The sequence below is a fragment of the Myotis daubentonii genome, chromosome 7 (genome assembly GCF_963259705.1).
Source record: "Myotis daubentonii chromosome 7, mMyoDau2.1, whole genome shotgun sequence".
NCBI classification, from domain to species: domain Eukaryota; kingdom Metazoa; phylum Chordata; class Mammalia; order Chiroptera; family Vespertilionidae; genus Myotis; species Myotis daubentonii.
The window spans coordinates 40,780,046-40,801,765 of record NC_081846.1 but is presented as its reverse complement, the minus strand read 5'-3'; the positions used below and the strand labels follow the sequence as shown (position 1 = coordinate 40,801,765).

At 35.6% G+C, this 21,720-nt stretch overlaps 1 protein-coding gene across 2 annotated transcripts in view; it reads right to left on the bottom strand.

The window, feature by feature from the left end:
* Nucleotides 1-287: 287 nt before the first annotated feature.
* The window catches only part of SESTD1 (SEC14 and spectrin domain containing 1), a 102,348-nt gene continuing 80,915 nt past the window's right edge, over nt 288-21,720 (bottom strand). For both annotated transcript variants that reach the window (XM_059703943.1, XM_059703944.1), the window contains 7 exons: nt 21,322-21,436; nt 19,732-19,891; nt 15,051-15,132; nt 14,223-14,345; nt 13,301-13,492; nt 10,682-10,803; nt 288-8,044 (listed from right to left, as the gene is read on the bottom strand). In XM_059703943.1, coding sequence (XP_059559926.1) covers nt 7,915-8,044; nt 10,682-10,803; nt 13,301-13,492; nt 14,223-14,345; nt 15,051-15,132; nt 19,732-19,891; nt 21,322-21,436 — 924 coding nt within the window. In that variant the 3' untranslated portion in view covers nt 288-7,914. The remainder of the gene's footprint in view (nt 8,045-10,681; nt 10,804-13,300; nt 13,493-14,222; nt 14,346-15,050; nt 15,133-19,731; nt 19,892-21,321; nt 21,437-21,720) is intronic.

Sequence of the window (21,720 nt, the reverse complement as noted above, 5' to 3'; positions counted from 1 at the left end):
CATAAAAGAGAGGGTATTTAACCTGTCTACTAAGACTCCAGATTATCTCAAAATAAAGGAGTTACATTTTAGTTTTAATCAAAGATTTGAGAAAATGTTGGTAAAAATTTAGTTTTACAAAAAAGTAATGTGGATAGATGCAGAATTCATTAGGTACTGTTAAAGAAACCAGTATGACTTAATTCTCCCTAGACTTTATGAACAATCTTTATTAACAGAAAACAAACTTATTATCCAAAGTGATAACACTATCAAATAAATACATATAAAAATCTGCTGCCATTAACTATAATTTTAACATTTTATTGCATTTACAATGTATAGAACATTATAAGGATTTACAGTAGAGGCAAAATATCCCAGCCCTTAAAAGTTGAATAGGAAAGACTGGATGAACCATACATAAATATCTTTAAACATGAGCATTGGAAACATAAATATTATGATTTTATAGGCATATACAAATAACTGTTTTATGCAATAGAACAGGAGAGGGTAAAACACAATGGATAAGTCACTAGGGTGTGAAATAACTGTAGCTGGGTGGTACAGAATAAAAAGACAACGCTAAAATAGGATTTGCAAATGCTAAAACGCCCTGCAAAAAACATAGCTATCCTCTATGCACAACCGTGAGGTAGAATTCTTCCCAGCTAGTTTTCGGATTTCTTGACTGCCATTTGGGGGTCTAGATGGTTCTCTCTCACATTGCTGTACCTGGGACTGACAATATATGTTTTTTTTATTACTCACTCTGCTCCCATTAAACAGAAATAATCTTTTCTGTTCAATTATCAATTTTACTTTACCTACTGAAGATGGGTGACAAAAGTTAGTAGCATAAACAAATCAGTACTGTTTCTTTTTTTAAATATATTTTAATGATTTTTTTTACAAGGAGGAAAGGAGAGGGATAGAGTGTTAGAAACATTGATGAGAGAGAAACATCAATCAGCTGCCTCTTGCACATCCCCTACGGGGGATGTGCCCGCAACCAAGGTACATGCCCTTGACCGGAATCGAACCTGGGACCCTTCAGTCCACAGGCCAACGCTCTCTCCAGTGAGCCAAACTAGTTAGGGCAATACTGTTTCTTCTAGCTAATGTATCACCATACTTGGGTAAACGCTTTAATCTTTCAAAGAGTGAAACTGATGCTAAAATTTCAGGCACACGAACCCCTTGGGGACTGTTTTGGGCAGACAGGTCTTTGCTTCCCTCAAAAACACTAACTGCAAAACCATGAACAATGTCAATTCTATCTGAAAACAACTTCTAGTATTTCAAATATGGATCATAAAAAAAAGTTTACACCTTTCTACACATCCAAAAATATAGTGAAAATCCAACACACAGTACAACCACATTGGGGAAAGGTATGGCCGTTTCTTTTTAAACTACCCAGTGACACAGAAATTCTAATCCTAGGTAAGCACCCAAGAGAAATGAAAGCTTCTGTTCACATTAGACTTATGTTAACAATGTCATAGCAGCTTTATTTATAGCTGCCACTATTGGAGACAGCCCTGGTAATCATACAGGAAAATGGATAAACTGCACTGTAGTCATACAATGGAATACTACTCAGCAATAAAACTGAAATGAACCACCAATACACCAAACAACATGGATAAATCTCTCAAACATGGTACTTCTAGAAAGAGTACATGCTGTGTGACTCTATTTACACAAAGATCTAAAACAAATTTGGTTTGTGATAGAAAAACAACAGTGGTGCTTTTGTGCAGTGGGGTGGAAAGGGCCATGTGTGAATTTTCTGATAACGCTTTATATTTTGATAGCACTATATTACATTTGCCAAAACTCAGTGGATGCACACTTACGATTTATGCATTTCGTCGTGTCCTAATTTTACATAAGAAAGCGTAAGCAAATGTTGAATTCCAGTTAATGATGTGGTATGTGGAAGTAGTATGAAGTGTATAGATGTCTGAAATTTATAATGCATCAAAATGTGATCTGATGAATTGGATGGACAGATATGTGACAATACAAGCATAATTAATGTGAACTAGCACCTGACTGGTGAGTACACTATAAAATTTTAACTATTTTATGTTTGAAAATTTTTTATAATAAAACTGTTGGGGGAAAAATCCAGGGTACAAGCTTACCAAAAAATGCTGCTGAAAATTTTCATTATTGATCCCATGTTATTATATAACCATCAAATTCTTCCAATCAGTGTCAATTTAGAAACTTAACAGCTTGTGAAAGGACATTCCAGAGTGTGAGGTGAGTAATGAGTTCTCAAATCTATGCTGGTTCAAAAACAATATATATATATACACATTCTAAGCAAATTTGTTCACTGTGTAGACTAACATAAGAACTAAGATGAAGAAACATTCTGAAAAGTCAAGCTTAGAAACTGTTTTTACCATGATTTCTGAACTAAAAAAGAACCAGGGTAATTATCAGAAAAGACATGTAGACCCAAAACATGATGTGAAGCTTGGTCTTAGTGAACAGGCCTCCATGTTCTGAGGGAAAGGACATCCGAATCATCCTCCTGTCTCTCTGAGGGACAATTGGGGGACACCCTAGAGAGATGGCATTTTACTTGTAAATACTTCTAAGGTGCCTCTTTCAGATTCACTAAGAATGGATTCAGACTTCAATAGTCCTTTTTCAGAAATAGTTTTTCACAGCCCTAAAAATCCACTAACAACACTATTCTTACCTCGAAGTTGGTAACTTTTTAGTTATCTGCTAAAAATTCCTGTATCATTATATACAGGTATCATATGTACTGCTCCATAAGAGTCCTCTAATAAAACTCATCTTGATTATGTAATATTAGTCATGTTACAGTATCACATCTCTGAACTTTCTTCATTCTTAATCATTCCCCTATTGTGCTCTCACAGAGGATCCTTAGTTCTATCAATCTCTGTTACAGCCTTTTTCTATTCTTATCACTGCTAAAGCTCTTCAAGCTTTCTTTTCTCTAACCCTAACAGAACTAAGAGTGGTCTCAAGTCATGTTTTGTACCTCATTATTGGGATACTTTATAAATATAAATATATTAACAGGTCTGTGCTCTGGTTGTTTCTATAGATTGGTGCTGGGTCAGTAGGATCCACTCCAGGTAGGATTTTCCTTTACTTATTTATTAATGGAATTGTGTCATGTCCTGTCAACCTCAAAGCAAGTGATACTCTTCACTTTTCTTGCTTCTTGCTGCTCTACTACCACACTGCCATAGAGAGTTAATCTGTCAGATTTAAAAGTCTTGTTATTTAACCATGAGCTCATCCACCCTTAGTATTTTCAGTAAGCAATTCTGAATGTCAGGGAAATAGAGCTTAGGGAAGTGAGCATAAACAATGTGCTATTTCCACATGACCCCATGCTTGTCATCTGAGGCAAAAGCAGAATTAAAGAATGCCCTATTTTCTATTCTGAAAAGATGATTATACTAATAATAATTTCCATTTTGGATAACATTTTAGCTTTCAAAATATTCTTTAAACATGATTGTATTTCACTCTTGATATTATTTGATGTCTGTAATTTACAGAATCAGGGAAGACGTTTAGTGGTTTTTACCAAGGTCATTAAATGGCAAAGCTAGATTTTTAAGTCAAGTAGTCAACTCAACTCTTTACATTATATTCACTCTATTACTTAGCGTTTATGATCTTGCCATCATTTATACTTATTAGCAAAAACTACTTTCCAGTAGCACATACTGAAGTCAAATAATGTCATGTTAAATCTGTACTTCATTTTGCCTTATCAAGGTATTGGTTACCCTACAGAAGAGTACTTCCACTCCCAACTGAAGCTTTTTATTTTTAGAACTGAAAGTTAACACTGGTAAGCTTGTTAATTAGGTTAACTGTATTCAGCTATGTTTTAGCCCACTTTTTAATCCTAGAGAAATTTCCCTTTGGGGGAGGGTTTAAGCCAGCGTTTCTCAACCTGTGGGTCACGACCCCTTTCACAGGGGTCGCCTAAGACCATCCTGCATATCAGATATTTACATTATGATTCATAACAGTAGCAACATTACAGTTATGAAGTAGCAACGAAAATAATTTTATGGTTGGGTCAAACATGAGGAACTGTATTTAAAGGGCCAGAAGGTTGAGAACCACTGGTTTAAGCAAAGGTATCCCAATCATGTTAATATTGTCACTGATGATATTTACTGATGTTAATTTCCTGTACCGTTTTTTGTTTTTAATCCTCACCTGAGGATATTTTTTCCACTGATGTCTAGAAAGTGGGAGGAGAGGGAGAGAGAGAAAATAAAAATATTGGTGTGAGAGAGACACATCGATTGGTTGCCTCCAGAGCAAGGGATCCAGCCTGCAACCGTATATGCCCTTGACCCGGAATTGAACCCGCGACCCTTCTGTCCGATGGCCAACACTCTAACACTGAGAAAACTGGCTAGGGTTGTACCATTTTTAATAGGTTCAAGATATGGAGGAGTTTAACAACCATAGTACATAGTAATATCTATCCAATCTCTCTGGCAAGGAACTTACTAAAATGTAGTCAAGAACTCTGACTTTTCTCCAAAAGTAGACTGTATAGTGAGATAGGTTCGGCTAATCTCACAATCATGCCATTGGTTACAATGGGCTTATATCAGAAAGTATGGTTTGCTCAGCACTACCATAAAATTGTCATGTTCATATTAAGCAGTATGCCACTAACTAAATAATAAACTAAATAGCACACCATATGTCAACTGATCAGGTGATGAGACAAACAACAAACACATTAATCCTAGGTAATACTTGCAAACACTGGCTAATTTAAATGCCTATAAAGTGAGAGATGTATCTAGTCTTCTCCACAGCAATGAATCCTAGACCTAAAATCAACATCCTAGCTGGCAGGCTGAACAGTTTCATCCCGTGTCACCAATGTCACCCTAGCAGAATAAGGTCATCAACAATGAGGCCTGGGAACAAAACCAGTTTTATCTGAGATGGAATTAATCATCTTTGCATTATAGCACTGCTAGGTTAGACATGTGTAAATAAATGCCCAAACTACCAATAATGAATTTACACAGGAGCAAATAAATACATGGTAAGAAGGAAAAACAAATCCCCCAAATCAAACCAAACCAAACTAAAACTAGCCCAATTAACACTTCAATAAGTCCCTGAGATGGGCTAAAGTAATGCAAAGTTGTGGCATATACCAATTAGAAACTATGGTTCTTTCTCCATTTGCCAGCCAATGCTAATTTATTACATACAAAAAGCTTGCGATTTCAAAGACTGCAGTTACTTCCTTCACATGTACCCTAAATGAACTATGAAAAAAATCACATTAGGGCATTGTTGGGTTTTCATTCATAACGGTATGTGTATATACAGATTGACATATAGAAAGCAGCAAATTTACAAATGAAGAGCAACAATATTTATTATGTTACAAGTGCATTCAGCTTCATCGAAAATGCTCAAATTACAAATAACATTTCTAGATACTGCCTTACTTTACTTTCGTTGTAGTCAGGATAGCTTAAGGCATATAAAAATTAACTCATTTGATAAGCAGGTGAGTTGATGGTAGAAGTGAAAGTCTCATTACTTACAATCCAGTCCTTTTGTAGCAGTCTTAATAAAAACATTCAAACTACTCCGAAATTCAGAAGAAATAGATATTAGGTGTAACCGAATATCTAAATTAGCTAATATCAACATATCTAAAATACCAAATGACTTCCTTATGAATAGATCCACTCACAACTCAGTCCTAATGTTAGAAAATATGTTTGAAACACACCTCAAACTACAACATGAGGGATTATTACTAATGCCTATAAAAAATATTTACATTCAGGGAAACTGAGCAACTATTATGCATGAGCAAGATTCCTTCTCTCAAAAGAGCTTATAATGTTGCAAGTAGATGTAACAATTGTAGCATGTGGTTAGCACCATCATGAAGACTACAGTGAAGAATCACAAAAGTTTATGTTCATAGAAGTCAAGCCCTAAAAGACTGAGAGGATCATCAAATATAGAAAGAACTTCCTGGATGTTCTCAGAAGCAGTGACAGCACAAGACAAGAGGGGGCATTCGGATGTTGCCCCCAGATTTTCTGGCATGTTTGACTAGAAAAAAAGGTGGCACCTTTAACCAAAATTGCTCCAAGAAGAGAAAGGTAAAAAATATTATAACTAACTTCATCTAGGGCAAAATGTCAAGCAGGTAGTTGAAAGGTCTAGAATTTTGGGCCAGATGTATTATAGGACATTGAGATAAAATAGAAACCCTAGGGATGAGATTATGAAGCATTCTGAAGACAGAACCTGAGAGAGCACATTTTTACATATATTTCAAATACTGGTAAGAGTGATGTGACTGCATTCACAGTTATGGCAGAGGATACTATCTTCAAGGTGTACGTGGGGGCACTGTGCAGGATAGGATGCTCAATGGTGTAAATGTTGCAGAGGAGGATAAGAATGCAGGCTGAAAAAAAATCATTTAATTCACTAATTGGAGGCCCAGTGAGAACAGTTTCGGTGCAGTGCTGCGTAAAGCAGACTGCAAGGTGCCGAGCATGGAGCAGTGAGGATGTGGGGTAATGGATAAGGATCTCTCCAAGAGGTCCGGCAGTGCGAAAAAGGCTAGAGAAGCCAGCAGGCTCAGAGAGAACTTTTTACACTGGAGGATACATGAGCACTTTGAAGACAAAAAGGAACCAGCATACAATTGTTTGCATAATTTTATGTTATGCACTAAAAAATTATTTTTAATCTTTTCCAAAAAACATTTTCTTCAACAAAAATTAAATTATATGCATTTGCCATATAAACTTAAAAGCACTAGCATTTTATAAATCTTGTATCTAAAAGAGCTGCACAGTTTTTATTAGACTTCAGAATTTTGCATCTAGCCTACATAAGAAATTAAACTTAACAACTGCTACTTTAGTTCCAGAAAGATAACTCTGATATAAAGGATTACACTTAAGTAATTGTGTATGCCTTCTTCCCCAGCCTCCTCCTCCAAAGACAAAGTATTTGCAGGGTAGTTAATAACTTGAATCACATTTTTTCAAGTTGAAATAGAGAAAAATTAGAAACAGTATTCCCATTACTTGTAAGTTCTTAAAGACCTAAACTGTTCTTTACAATTAATTTTTTCATGATAAAACATGCTTATTTATTATATACACATGCTTACATATGAATCTTCAGGCTAAAACACATGCAACCAACTTGAAAAAACAAGTATTAAACCATCCTCACAATCCTAAGAATGCCCTTTTTAATAAGGCACTCATGTTTGGAAATAGGATATAACCACCAAATTAAATACGATGTTTAAAAGAAGCCTTTTATTAAGCACAAACAACTTTTAATACATTATCATTACAAATAGGAAAATGTCTTTCAATGACTATGATATATCAAAGATCTGAATGTTTTCTTCATACTGACACAATAAAAATAATCAATTTTGAAGAAAAATTAAAAAGTAAAATTTTGAGGACACCACTGTTTACTAATAACCATTTTACTATAGTCTACATTTACTATATCACCTGGGGAGGAAGGGCAATTATTTTTATATAGAGAATTCCTAAACTCTTATTAGCACCACTCAAAGCTTATTATCAGTTGTTCATCTACAAACTGACAGGTCAGGTAAAGCTTTAAAGCAGATTTTCAGTGCAATGTTTATAGTTCCTTCTTTTAAGATACTTGGAGTCTATGGTCTCAAAGCATGTTAAATAATTATGCCTTGGTAGTTGCAAGGTGTTAACATGTAGAGAGAAATGTGTAATGGAAAGAAATGAGGCTTATCTTGGCTGTGAAATGTATCTTAATGTATTGTGGCTAATGCTGCAGTATGCCGATGACATGCAGGATTATTGTGAACGCAGATCTGTGGGAAGTTGGTTGCCATTAGCTCTCTGTGGTCATCATTTCAGGATGTCTCAGCTGCTGTCTTTTGAGACTAACTAGTTTCATCCTGTCTCTGATGTGTTCTGCAGTAGAAGCCATGTCACTTGGACTCCCAAAATATTGTTCAGTTCTAAAAATCAAAACAAAGAGAAAAACCCCATTCACATTAATACAGATCCACTGACCACAGCAAATACAAAAGGAAGCAAAAAATTAGCATAAAAATTACCTCTGTGATAAGCCATTAGTTCATTTGTAGATCATACTGTTTATCTTTGAGTAGTAATTCAGTAGGAGGAACATTTTTTAGACGGCATAAAATATATTTAAAAATGTCAAGACAAATATATTAGTGGCATAAATGTCATATTAAGTGTACTTAGGATAATCTCAATAATGTAACCAAGCTATGCAAATATCAATGAAACACTGATATTTTTGTTTTTCAATTTGGGGTCCATAGCACACAGAAATCCAAAGTTTGTGTACTTCAGTGCTAAGGACTATTTACACTCACTTCTAATATAGTTACCAAATGAGTATCCATTTAATGTTAAGGTATCATTGGGACATAGAAAAATCATTTAATTTTATCCTACTTGTAAAGATTCTGTTTTCAGAGTCACAGAATCTTTTAGAGGTAAAAGAATTCTTGAAAATTATCTGTTTAAGCTCTTCATTTTTTAGATCAGAAAAGGGAAGTGTAGAAAATTAAGTGGCTTAACTAAGGTCACACAGTGGAAAAACTAAGATCTGAACCTGGCTGGGTCTTTAAGCAATGACTCCAGAAAAAACATTTTTTAAATATTTTCCCAAGAGAATGTTACAAAAGATAAATCTGAATAATTTTACCATCAAACAGATTTTATATGACACAAATTATTGTATGAAATGGAATAAAAATTCCAATTATTAAAGGTATGGTTATCAAATTTGAATAATACAGAATTAACTTATTTTATCTTAAAAGGATGAGGAAATGACATACAAACTATTTGTAGAACAGGAGGAGAAGCTCAAGCAAAAAACACCAGGGAAAGATATTCCCAGGCTGACCTGAGTAGAAGGGAGACTGGCAGCCAATTGGCTGTGAAATGCAATCACAGGGGCTGGGGAGGGCTGGGTGTTCTGGCCTGGAACAACCAGAAGCAGCACACTACTACTGTTACTAGCTCAACTTACAATTTTAAGATTTATTCTCTTGTATGCATTGCAGATGTATAACATGACTGTAGGCTCTGACTGTTCAAGTTTAGGTACGACTAGTAATTATCTCTATATTAGACTATGAATAATATTCATTCAAGAGAATAAAATATATCTTTTCAATATCAATTCCAAATAAGCATTTGATATGCATGACACAGCAATAATTGCACTATGTGTCAGATTTGTTTTAAATAGTTTATATACATTTACCTCATATGATTCCCCTGCACCTATAATCTGAGGAGGTATGAATCCTATTTCTAGATGAGAAAATTGAGGCACAGGAAAGGTTAAGTGGCTAGCCCCAAAGTATCACAGCAACTAAGTGGTGGTGCTGATATTTAAATCCAAGACAACTGGTTAGAATCCACAATCCTAACCATTACACTATACTAAAATGTAAGGATAGATGTATTCAATGGTCTGGTTTCCCTATCGTTAGAATGAAATATCCTCTCGATTACCTCTAAATCATCTTCACTGAGAAGGTCTAAATGCTCAGGGTAAAACTCTTTCTGATTCATTTACTGGCCCATTTATTTGTATGAGATTATTTCATATCTTTATCATCAACTGTTTGAAATGAAAAGAAACATGGAATCAGGTACTGCACACAGCACAGTGAAAAGAGGATGGGTTTGGAGCCAGAAAGATCTGACTTTGTATCCTAATTCCACTTAGAAGCAGTGAAATCCTGAACACCTTATTCCATTTTTCCGAGCCTCAGTTTCTTCATTTGTAAATCAGAAATAATCACACTAGCCTGGCACTGTTTGGCCAAAATAATGAAGGTGAAGTGTTTAACTTGGTGCCGGGCATATACTGAGCTCACTAAACATTAGTCCCTACCCCTTCCCTGAATGATGCCCAAGGTCACCTAGTCCCTAACATCATAGTCAAGGCTAGAACCCAGGATGTCAACCTAGACAATGATCCTTCTTCTACAACAAGCTGTGAAGAAGCAACACATTTGATGGCAGCAAGTATCAAGTGCTACTGCTGCTAGGAGCCGAGTTCAGATTTCGTTTCATTTTAAACCAGTTTATTGTAGGAACTGAAAATGTGGACCAAAGCTAATTGACTTGGCTTTTAAAACAAACAGGTTTTCCTCTTAATGAATTCACTGATAAAAAGACCTCACAGATTAAAAGATCCTATATAATAAAAGCCTAATATGCTAAGTGTCCGATAGTCCATTTACCAAAGCATAATGTGCTAATGATATGCTAAGGTCGCTCAACTGCTCAGTATGACGTGCACTGATCACCAGGGAGCAGAAACTCCGACTGATAGGTTAGCTTGCTGGTGGGGTCCGGATGATAGGGACTGAGCAAGATGGGCTGGACATGCCCTGGAGCCCTCCTGCGGTCCCTCCTCGACTGGCCAACCTCCTGTACCCCTCCCCGGCCACGATCGTGCACCGGCAGGGTCCCTCAGCTTGACCTGCGCCCTCTTGCAATCCGGGCTGAGCCCCCTCACCCCCGCCACCCCACCCCAAGCGAGTGCAGGAATTTCGTGCACTGGGCCTCTAGTAAAATTATAAGAACATGCACCATACCCATCAGGATAAACTACAGGAACAGTTAATCTATCCAAAAGTGATTTCCCAACTGCTTCAATTTCATCAAATTGCTCCTCATCATTAATAGCTTCAGGCTCTTCTGGACAGTCTTGCAAAATCTGCAACAAGTAAAAGGGCAACATCAAGAGAGAAAAAGGAAATAAATCTCAAACAAATTTAGCAGATTGAAGGTGTTTATATTTTGTTTTATTTTAGCATCTTCATGTACACCATTGTAAAAAATGTATCTATTTTTGACAAAACTGCCTCAAAAAATTTAAACAAAATAAGATACATAATCCCTACTAACATAACTGGAATATGAAAAAGATCAACAGTGATTCCTGGGGGGGAAAAATACTAGAAAACTATTTGGAAAGTAAGTTTGAATTGTACTTAAGAAGTATTATTTCATTCAATAAGTAACAGTTTATTGAACACTTATTATATGTTTACTTAGTGCTTGGGATGTAAATGAGATATAGATTTTGACTTCCAGATTTTACAGACTTCAAAAATGAACAATTATATAAATGCAAAACAACATATACTCCAAGTACAAGCACATAACTGATTTGATGGCCTAATTACACAATTTATAGTTATTTTAAAAACTCATCTGCTGCTTTAACTGATGTAAACTGCTATGGTTATAATTCAAATATAGGGAAGTTCTACAGCCCTTGTAAAGATTTTATTTGTTTCTCCTTAACTATTACCATTTAAATTTAACTCCAAAAAAAAAAAAAAAACCTCAAAAAATTTGAGGAAGGAAAAAGAAAAAGTACTTATTTTTGTAGCATACTTCACTTAATCCAATTATGTTTATTTCATTGTAGCTCATAACCATATTTATCATCTAAAATTCTAGACTTAATTTAAATATTTTCTCAATCATACTGTACAATTTGCTTATAGTTATTATATTTACGCTTACTGGTATAAAACAGAACACAGTCAAAAGGAAAAGGTTTCACCATATGTTTGCACAGCAAAATAACCTTAAGTCAAGTTTATTATAAGTATGATAAAGGCCATGAAGTAGAAAAAGTAAAAATGTTAATTTTCTATTATAGCCAATGAAAAATGAACAGTTGGTTATTTAATATGAATATATATATATATATTCTTATACGACTTCTTAAAGTGGTCTAGATTTTAAAATGCCTTTGCTGATTCCTTTAAAAACAGCATCCTAAAAAGTTTTCAGTGGTGTTAGAATAGGGCCTGTGGTCACCTTGGAGGGGGGGAGGGGCAGCAAAAGCAGCGTGGCTAAAAAGGAGTGGGAGCCTCTGAGGAGCTGGTAGTATTCTGTTGTTTGAACAGTGCACTGATTGGACAGGTGTGCTCATCTTGTTAAAATTAATGATTTATGATCTGTATATTATGTTAATATTATACTCGAATACAAAGTTTTCATTAAAATAATCAGTAGATAAGCAACTTAAGCCATTTTGCATACTTTCATTCATTATCATTAGGCCCCTAAAACACTGCCCTGTGTGTGGAGTTCAGGGACCAGGTCAGAAAGAGTTTACTATGAACATCTCCCAACAAATGTACTTCATAACACAGACAGAAACTGCTTAGTTCCTGAGGTTTCTGGAAACATTTCTTTTGTTCGATAGACAAGGCTATCACATTTAAAACTTTGATATCTCCTATTTTAAATTGTACTAAACATCCCCTATATATAAACTTTTATTGTAAGAGATCAAAACAAAGCTGACTACATAATAAAGTTCCTCTTCAGAATGGAAATCCAAAGCTCAGGTAATACACATTTTCATTGTGCTGAGTTAAGAAAAAAGTTCTATGAAAACCTGCCCAATAACACTGCATATTCACTTCTGGTTTCTGAGACTAATTCAGTAAATAATAAATTCTAGAATTACTTTTTAAAAAGTAACACATAAAAATATGTTCTGCCTGGCCAGTGTGGCTAAGTGGTTGAGTTTCGATCTATGAACCAGGAGGTCACAGTTCCATTCCCAGTCAAAGCACATTCCTGGGTTGCAGGCTTGGTCCCCAGTGGGGGGTGTGCATGAGGCAGCTGATCAATGATTCTCTTTCATCACTGATGTTTCTGTTTCTCTCTCTCTCTCTCTCTCTCTCTCTCTCTCTCTCTTCTCTTCCTCTCTGAAATCAATAAAAATGTTTTTCTATAATGTTTTAATTTTTATCCTTATTCTCATTTTAGTTGGACAGACTCTAAACATTAAAAAATTATAAAAAGTACCCTTTTGAATAATTTATGATAATTTATAGCAGGTACCAAAACAAAGTTTCCTTTCTTGGCATATGAATGAGATGGGAGTCATGACCTCCTAAAGAATGGACAGCACATTATGGGAAGTAGGTACAGTGAGAAGAGTAACACTGTAGACAGAAGACCACTGAATGGTTTTGAATTTCTCCAACCATGATACTCCACCACTGGTACCAATTACTAAGAGAATTTGATTTCAACTCTCTGAGATAATATATCTAAACAAACTTTAACAGAACTAATATCATTTTTTTTAAAACCAGACTAAGCACATATTACATTAAGATTAACATATTTTAAACATACACAATAAATACTATTGTGACCACATTTTTAAAAAAGCAAACCTTTTCGGTATTTGAGTGAAATGCAATAGCCATTTCCAGCCTATGTACTCTCTCTTCAGATGCTATCGTAAATTGCTTCCATACTCTGTTCAGTCGAGGAAGTGTATCCCCAGATGACCGAGAAGTGCAGCGCAAAGATTGGCACAACACAACGGTGGCCTGTAGCAACTGTCTTCCATAGTCATAAGTGCTCTAAAAAAAAAAAGTAAACATGGAATTATAATAAAAGAATTACGAAAAGAGGGATGGGAAAGCATGCCGGAGGACTGTGGTTGCCATTAAGTGACACTCCTGGAAATCAGTACTGAATGACTCCACTGGCACTTACTACAAATTATCGGCATGCATAAATAATGCAGCGGAAGCAATACTTTTAGTTCATTTTCAGTAAGTTACTTTCTTATTCTGTTTTCCCCATCTCAGTTGGCTCAATTCCAGAGGCCAAAAAGAATGTCTGTTCAGTCTTTAATCGAGACAAGTGGGTAAAAACAGGCACTCTATATTCCACAGAGGAAACCACAACTGTTACACGGTAAACTCAATTATTAGGGAAATTAATTAAGACACATTTGACAACAACGACAAAAAAATCTGTGTTGTAATGTTAATGCTGGTGAGATACAGCATTAACATATATTTTGTATTAACTTTCATGAAGGAACAGTTGGATTGCCTAAAAAATCCTATAATATATAACATAAATCACAGAAGGCATACAGAACCTGTATTCGGGGAAACATAAACCCTCACAAGTTTGTGCAGGCTAGTTTGGATGCACCAGCTGACATTTTCTTAGTTCTGTGATATTTCTGGAATAACATAACTAACCTTCTGGGACTTGGAGGGTTAAGTTACATTATAATCATGCAGAAAGCTATTCAAACCCTGAGCTTGTAGGAAAGGAAGATAGCCAGTTCTGCACCTGTGCGACATCAACAAATTTTCTATGCTTTTCCAGTAAAACTTTCGTTTCCTGGGCATCATCGCCCAATCTGATGTGGGTCTTAAGCAGAGCATCCAGAAGCTCACTCAGCCATTCTACTGCCTAAATGAAAAGAAAGAACAGTGAAGCTGGATTTATAAGTCTTTCCTTATTATATCAAAATATCATATTTATAAGAAAAATCATATCATGTGATTGGCTAATCTATTAGTTATAACCTAAGTTCCTAATAGCTTAGTTCATTCAATGCCAAACTACATGAATTAATGACCTTGCCTCCTACTCAATATTTTTAAAAATCTAAAGACAATGCCTATTAAAGGGAAGCACTCTTTTAAAATTATCACATGATTTGTAATAGATTACATACATATAGGTCTTATTGAAATCTCTATGATTTTATGTGACCATTTAAAATCACAAATTTCCTCTATGCCAAGCTGAAATGATGTACTCTGATGCTAAATACAAAAAGATAGCAAATTGTTTACCTAGTTGAAAAAGCCACTTGTAGTTAAAAAGCAGTGTGTTATCCAGCCTTTATCCTGGGATATAACTGATAACACATGAATAATAAATAATACCTAGTCCCAACTTCTAGCTCAATAGAGGATTTCATTAAGAAGGTAAATCAAATGAGACCAAGTAAGATAACTGGGAATACAAAACTTTATTATTTCAACAGTTTAAACTAGAATCTGACCTCATGTTACCTTCTTAGGACCATAAAAAAGTTGTCTATAATTGGATGAAATCAATCTTCTAAGAAAAAAACAACAACTAAATAATGTGCCAATTGATCCTTACCTGGGCAGCATCTTCTTCACATTTAAACAACTGCACCATTTGAAGCATCTTTAACCTTCGCACATCTACCATGTCTTCACATCTAATAAACCCAAACATAAATTTCGAACATTTTGGTTTTGTTGATAACTATTATAGCACATACATTTTATAGTATACTAAAATACCTAATCCAACACTATGGAGATTGTAACTATTTTGTATTAATTTATAAGAACTTTAAGGATAACTATATGTGTATCACATCAAAACCTCAAAATACCTGAATGATACTGAATCACAAACCCTCATGAGAATAGCATGGGTTCTGCAGAGTACTGAAGCAAAGCATAAATGCAGTAGTGCCGGGAGCCGGTCCATGCTTGCTGTTTCAAAGGACCTGGCATATATGGCATACTGTTCTTAATATGTTTGCTCACCTTCTTGGCACTATGTGTCTTAACCAAGGTCTCTGAGAAAGGTTGTCTCCCCAGGTAGGGATTTTCCCCTGAAGTTAGGGAGGGAATAAAACCCCTCAACTAAGTGCCAGGCGGGTAATTAATCACTTTAACTACGAACAATCATGCTTAAACTACATAATCTTTACTCCCTGGAATGGAGATAAGAAACGCCCTAACCTTTGCAATAGAGATTGATAGGATTGAATCAACTGGTATAAATACAGTTGTAACAAGACAGAAACACACAGAACTTAGGAGACAGAATCTAGGCACAGAACCGACACAGAACGTTCTCTAGAGACAGAAGAACTTCGCTGGAGAAAGCATGGCAAAAGATCCTGGACTGAACCTGACTACAGAAATTGGCAAGAGAACCTGACTAGAACCTGGTGACTGAACCTGGCTGGAGAACCTGGACAGAACCTGGCTGGAGAACCTAGCGAGGGAACATGGCCACAGAACCTGGCTGGAGATCCGAAGCAGAACCTCTCTGGAGATCCAGACCAGAACTTGGCTGGAGATCCTGGCTGGAGATCCTGGCTAGGCTGCTGATCAACTGAACACTGTCTCCGTGTCCTTCCTTCTTCGCCAACTCCGTCTACACCTTTGGGAACCTCTGGACCCGCTGGGGTTGGACCCCGGCACAGTAGCACACTAAAACCCAAAGAAATCTCCATTGCCAATTATCATTAAACTAGCTTGAAAGATAAAAATGCAGTTTCTCAAATACTAATTTAGAAGATATGTTCAAGGAAATAAAAAAGTAACACTTTTCATTGTGTTACATTACTCAGAGTAATATCTAATTTTGAATAAAAGAAACACAAAAACTCTACCTATATTCTTAAGAAGAAAAAAAAACGCTAAAGCTCTCTGGGTGCAGAGAAACACAACACAGTGTATTTGTAAATTTACTAAGGTCTGGATAATATACAGCCTAAACTATTAAGGTGACTTGACCTAACTCAGCTCTGATCCATTCCCTTCATTCCCATGAAATTTTATGTACTTTAGGTGGGAAGGAGAAATCTCATTGCAATACCAAATACCAATAACTAGTTAACTAGGAGACCCTGGGCTCCACTACAGTTGATGTTCTTAAAGAAGGCTTAATAACAATACAGACATCATTGTCACAAGGCAATTTTTATAAAGGTGCCTTCAAAAATCACACAGCAAGCTGTTAAAATGCAACTTGGTTAAAGTAAAATTCTACAAAGGATTGAAGGAAAGTGATGCTAATTATTTCTAAAATCTGAAGTTACATTACAATGTAAGACACTTTAAAGATGAAGATGATGACATACATGTATTCAACACATTGTCAGGAATTGAGTAATGTGCTTGAAAAAATCAACACGTGGTCTCTTGTATTAAGATGGGCCCATTTGAGGAGTTGGATGTTTACATAAACAATGTGATAAATGTTAGTGTAGAGCCATGTAAAGGATTCATGGGAGTATGGAGGAACAAGTGATTAACTTGTCTTAGAAATCTAAAAAGGATAAGCACCTTAAAAAAAGGAGGGAATCAGTAGGAAGAAAATGAGTCACGGAAGCATGAAACAGCATGAGGTATTCAGGAAATAAAAACAACCATGTGATTTTGGGGAAAGTTACAGGAGATGAGACTATGCAAGACTGGATTATGACCTCCTACACAATTCCAAGGAGATAGAACTTCATCTGAGAAAGCAGAAAGTCACTTAGAAAGAGAGATTTTATATAAGGAAATTGTGAATTTAGAAGTGCACTTTACAAACATTACTCTGTGTACAACCATAGATAAAGAACAGAAATCTTGAACAAAGAAATGTTTAGGATAACAAAACAGCAAAACGTTGACATTTGATGAGGCTGTAGGCCATGAGGAAGAGTAAAAATTTTAGAATACACCCGAAGTTTGGTAGCCACTGGTAACTTTAACCTAGATAGGAAATTAAAGGAGAGGAGCAATTTGGGCGGGGAGAATGATTCCAACCTGGATACATTGGTATGACCAGTGTATGGGGCATCCAGGTGGAGATCCTCAGCAGGCAAGTGGAATTATGGGTCTAAAGCACAGGAGAGTGGTTTGTGTCAGAGCAATAACCACTCAATCATGATACTAAAGAAGGTCGTTCAAGTAGTGAGACTGTCCAGGGAGAACACAGACTGAAAGGAAAATCTGGCTTCAGAACAAACCCTGGAAGCAGTGACATTAGCAGGAGGACAAAGAAAACAGTGAAAACTGAGAAGAAACAGAGTGCCAGGAGGAGTACCAACAGGGTGTTTTCAAAGAAGACAAGGTTGTCCGGGAGTTTCAAGAAGAAAGAAAAATTCAGCTGTGTTTAAGGCTATTCGGAGTGGGTAAGCAAGGTCAGGACTAAAAGTATTCCTGCATTTTGAGCAAGATCAAGCATTTATTATAGACTAGAGGCCCGATGCACAAAATTCATGCAAGAGCAGGCCTTTGCAGTTGCAGTGGCTGCCTCGATCCTGGTTGTCCGGAAGGATGTCTGGTCTAATTAGCATATTATGCTTTTATTATTATAGATGGTAATTAAAAAGTCATTGGAGACATTAATAAGAGCAGATTTAGTGAAATGGTAAGAGAAGCCAGGCTGCAGAAGGTTGAAATGTAAATTGGAGAAAGTGAGACAGTAAAATGAGCGTAGATTAGATCTTCAAATGACTTCACATTCAGGAAGGAGTGCCCTAGAGCTAGAAGACAAAGAAAGAGTTGAAGAGGAAGGTGTGTAATTCTTTACATTGTTTTAAATAGGAGATATTTAAGCAAATAAATGAGGGACAGGGATCAGAGTAGAAAACGGGAGATGATGGAATGAGGAGACATGAGGGTACATGGAAGGATCGGCTTTGATAAGAGCAGGGCTGTCATCCTTTGGGAGGAGAATGAATAGTGAAACGGATAAATTTGCAGATATGAGGGTAGAAAAAATTTCTGTCTGGTGAATGTTTTCTCTAAGATGTAAGGAGAGAGTTTCTGTAGGTTTTCTTGACTTTAAAATTTCTAGGTGTACAAAAATTTCTAGATGGATTAATCTATGTTTATATGCATAGATTAATCTATTAGTTCGAAACACAGTTGGCTCTCCATTATCTGTGGGTTCTGCATCCATGGATTCACCGATCATGGGTTGAAAATATTCAGAAAAGTTATGTAGTTGCTTATGTGACTATGTAGTGAAAATTATGGTGATTTATTAGGGATGAAGAACCTATTTTAGTGCCCTTACTCATTGGTTTTCATGAAGTGCTCTGTAAATGGAAAAGCATTTGTCATTTTTTGACAGGTTCAGAAAAAATAGAGAACAAGTGTAAGATGCAGAGTTTAACATGAAAATATTCACAAAAAAATATCTTACGTTGCTGCTGATTTGTGCTATGGAGTAAGATCTACGACAGTTGCATCCGTACTGAACGTGTACAGACTTTTTTTTCTGGTTATTATTCCCTAAATAATAGAGTATAACAACTATTTACCTACCATTTACATTGTATTAGGTATTATAATATAGAGATGCTTTAAAGTATACAGGAGGATGTGCTTAGGTTATACGCAAATACAACACCACTTTATATAAAGGATCTGAGCACCTGTGAGTTTTCCTATCTGTGGGGGTCCTGGAACCAATGCCCCTGGATGCACAGGGACAACTATAATTTGCAGTTGCTACTGCAAATTGAGTTTTCAAAGAAGGCTTTAAATTCCTAATTCTGTATCAAATGAAACTAAACATCATCTTACCCTCACCCATCATCTTACTTTAACAAACATTAATCTATAGTCTAATCCTTTTACAGCAAATATGAGAACAATGGACGTATGATAATTTGTTAGTAAGAAGTTTAGATGAAGAAACAGATCAGTTTAGATGACATTTAATATCAACTAAACCAAAAGAAAACTGAAAAGCAAAATTTTCCAAAAAGGGTTTTCTTAAAAGACAGAAGAGTCAGAAGCTACACTGGAAATAGGAATAAAAAGTATTTGAGTGTAATCGAAATTTTTACTACTGAGTAAAAGGAAAAGGTACCCATTCGTTAATTGAACAAATTGCCATTATGTGTTAGTATAATTACATACAATAATTATTACAGTCACAAAAAACTTACTACATGCCTACTATATAAACAGGTAAAACTTTTAGTTTGAATAAAAAATATAAATTATATCATTTGTCATTTTAATTAATAATGTTGTCTTAGCAAAAATTAACATTAGTAGTCAAACTTTGCCTTTGTTTCCTAAGCTGCATATCTTCCATCACTCCTTGTATGTGGTCCACATTTTCTTTATTTTCAATGGTTACATCCTTTCCATATGCCCAGGATGCCTGATTGGAGATCTGATCCAGAAGACCTTGACCTTTTTCACGCAAACCTTGCAATCCTACATCTAAAACAAAAGTTGCTAGATTTAATTTCTTAAACAAAGGAAGTGCTTTCCCTCCCTCAAGTAAACCCTTGCAGCAGATACTGCACATGAATTCCAAGTATAACAGTTTGTATATTAAACTATCCTTGGGTGGAGTCCTCTGAACATTTCGAGCAATAAAACCCCTTTAAATGTGACTCAGACTGAAATTCTCCCTCCACCCTCCTAATGCCAAATTGTCCTTAAAGAGAATTTCCAAAGGGCTAATTTCCATAGATAATAATTAATTTTTAAAGCAGAAAGCAGTAAATGTGAGAATTACTGTTTTAATCAGTAAGGGTTTTCAATTTTTTCCTTTCTGCTTTTACATAGTCCGATTTTTTTTAGAACAAGGCAAATGTTTTGTTCAAAAACAGGTATGAGTTGCAAGGCTTCAAATCACTGAAGCAATGTTAAAGGATGCTAAACATTCTGAGTACAGGTACTACCTAGTTTATACCCAACAAGAAGCAACACTTAGGATGTCTGCAATACTCCAAAGTATACAGGAATTTCTTTTCTTTTTTAAAAAAAAGTGTGGCTCAAGAAATTTTCTGACATTTTCAAATAAATTTCATTTGGCATATTAAATACTACATGTGTATTATGCATATCATTTGCTAAAATAACAAAGGCTCAAACAAGTAAAATGCCAATATAAACATGACTTTTCAAATCCATTCCTTCAAATCCTTTTCAAAAAGTAATTAATTTGGTCCAATCACATGTTACCATTTTCTATTAAATCTCTGCCCTTGGTTTCTGCTGCTTCTCCTATATCACCTTTGTCACCCTGTCCTCCTCAACCCATCCCCACTTTCCATTTTTGCATCTACTGTCTACCTCTTCATTCATGACCTAGGGAAAGTCACTGTATTTATCTCTACTAGATTTTTAAAGGTCTTGATGACAAGTGAGAGAACTAGCTTAATGAGATTGGATCTCATTAAGGCTTAGAGAGTATGTAATCTTGGCAATATTTCCAGTTTGGAGAAACAAGTTCACAGAACCAAACCAAGTATGTTTTTACAGGTTAGGATATAGCAACAACAAAAATCATTGCATAAAACAACAGTATGGGGCATACAGGGTTTACCACAGAACACTTCACAGCTAATTACAGTTTATGCATGCACTACAAATAACTGTTCATAGGATATGCAAGACATAGCACCTGTAGATATAGCTGGGTAAATAAGAAAGGCTAACGGTCCAATGAAGGAAGTGATTGACCAACAATGAAAAAAATAAAAATTTCAGCATAAATTACATCCTTCAAGAGAACATAAAACCTTTTTTATAGTAATTTTTCCTGTAAATAATTATTAATTCAGTATATGCTGACTTGTGTGACCATGGTAATATTTTTTTAAAAGAACCCTTATGTTTCAGCATTTTTAAAATCTGCTTACCAACACTTTTCAGCTTCTCTTCAAGCAGTTTTAAAGTTTGCTGAATCGATGCTCCATCAGCTGGTGCTACATCTACGCACAACATCCCTAATAAGCCATCCAACTGCTGAGACAACTAAAGCAGAGGGACACCAAAGAGATAACCCTGATGTAATCAGCATCTAAAGTGTTTAATGGTTAATGAGGTTTATATCTAATGAGGTTATCACAATTATACTTGAAAAAAGACTATGCTGTTAAAAGACAAGAACGCATAATTAGAATACATGTTATCTGGAAGACAGAATACACAGATGCATGCACCAGGAAGACAAAGAAATATATCCAGGTCAGCAGAATGTACAAAAGTAATGAAACTTCCATTTCATTCTATGTTATAAAGCATAAACATTGAGAAAC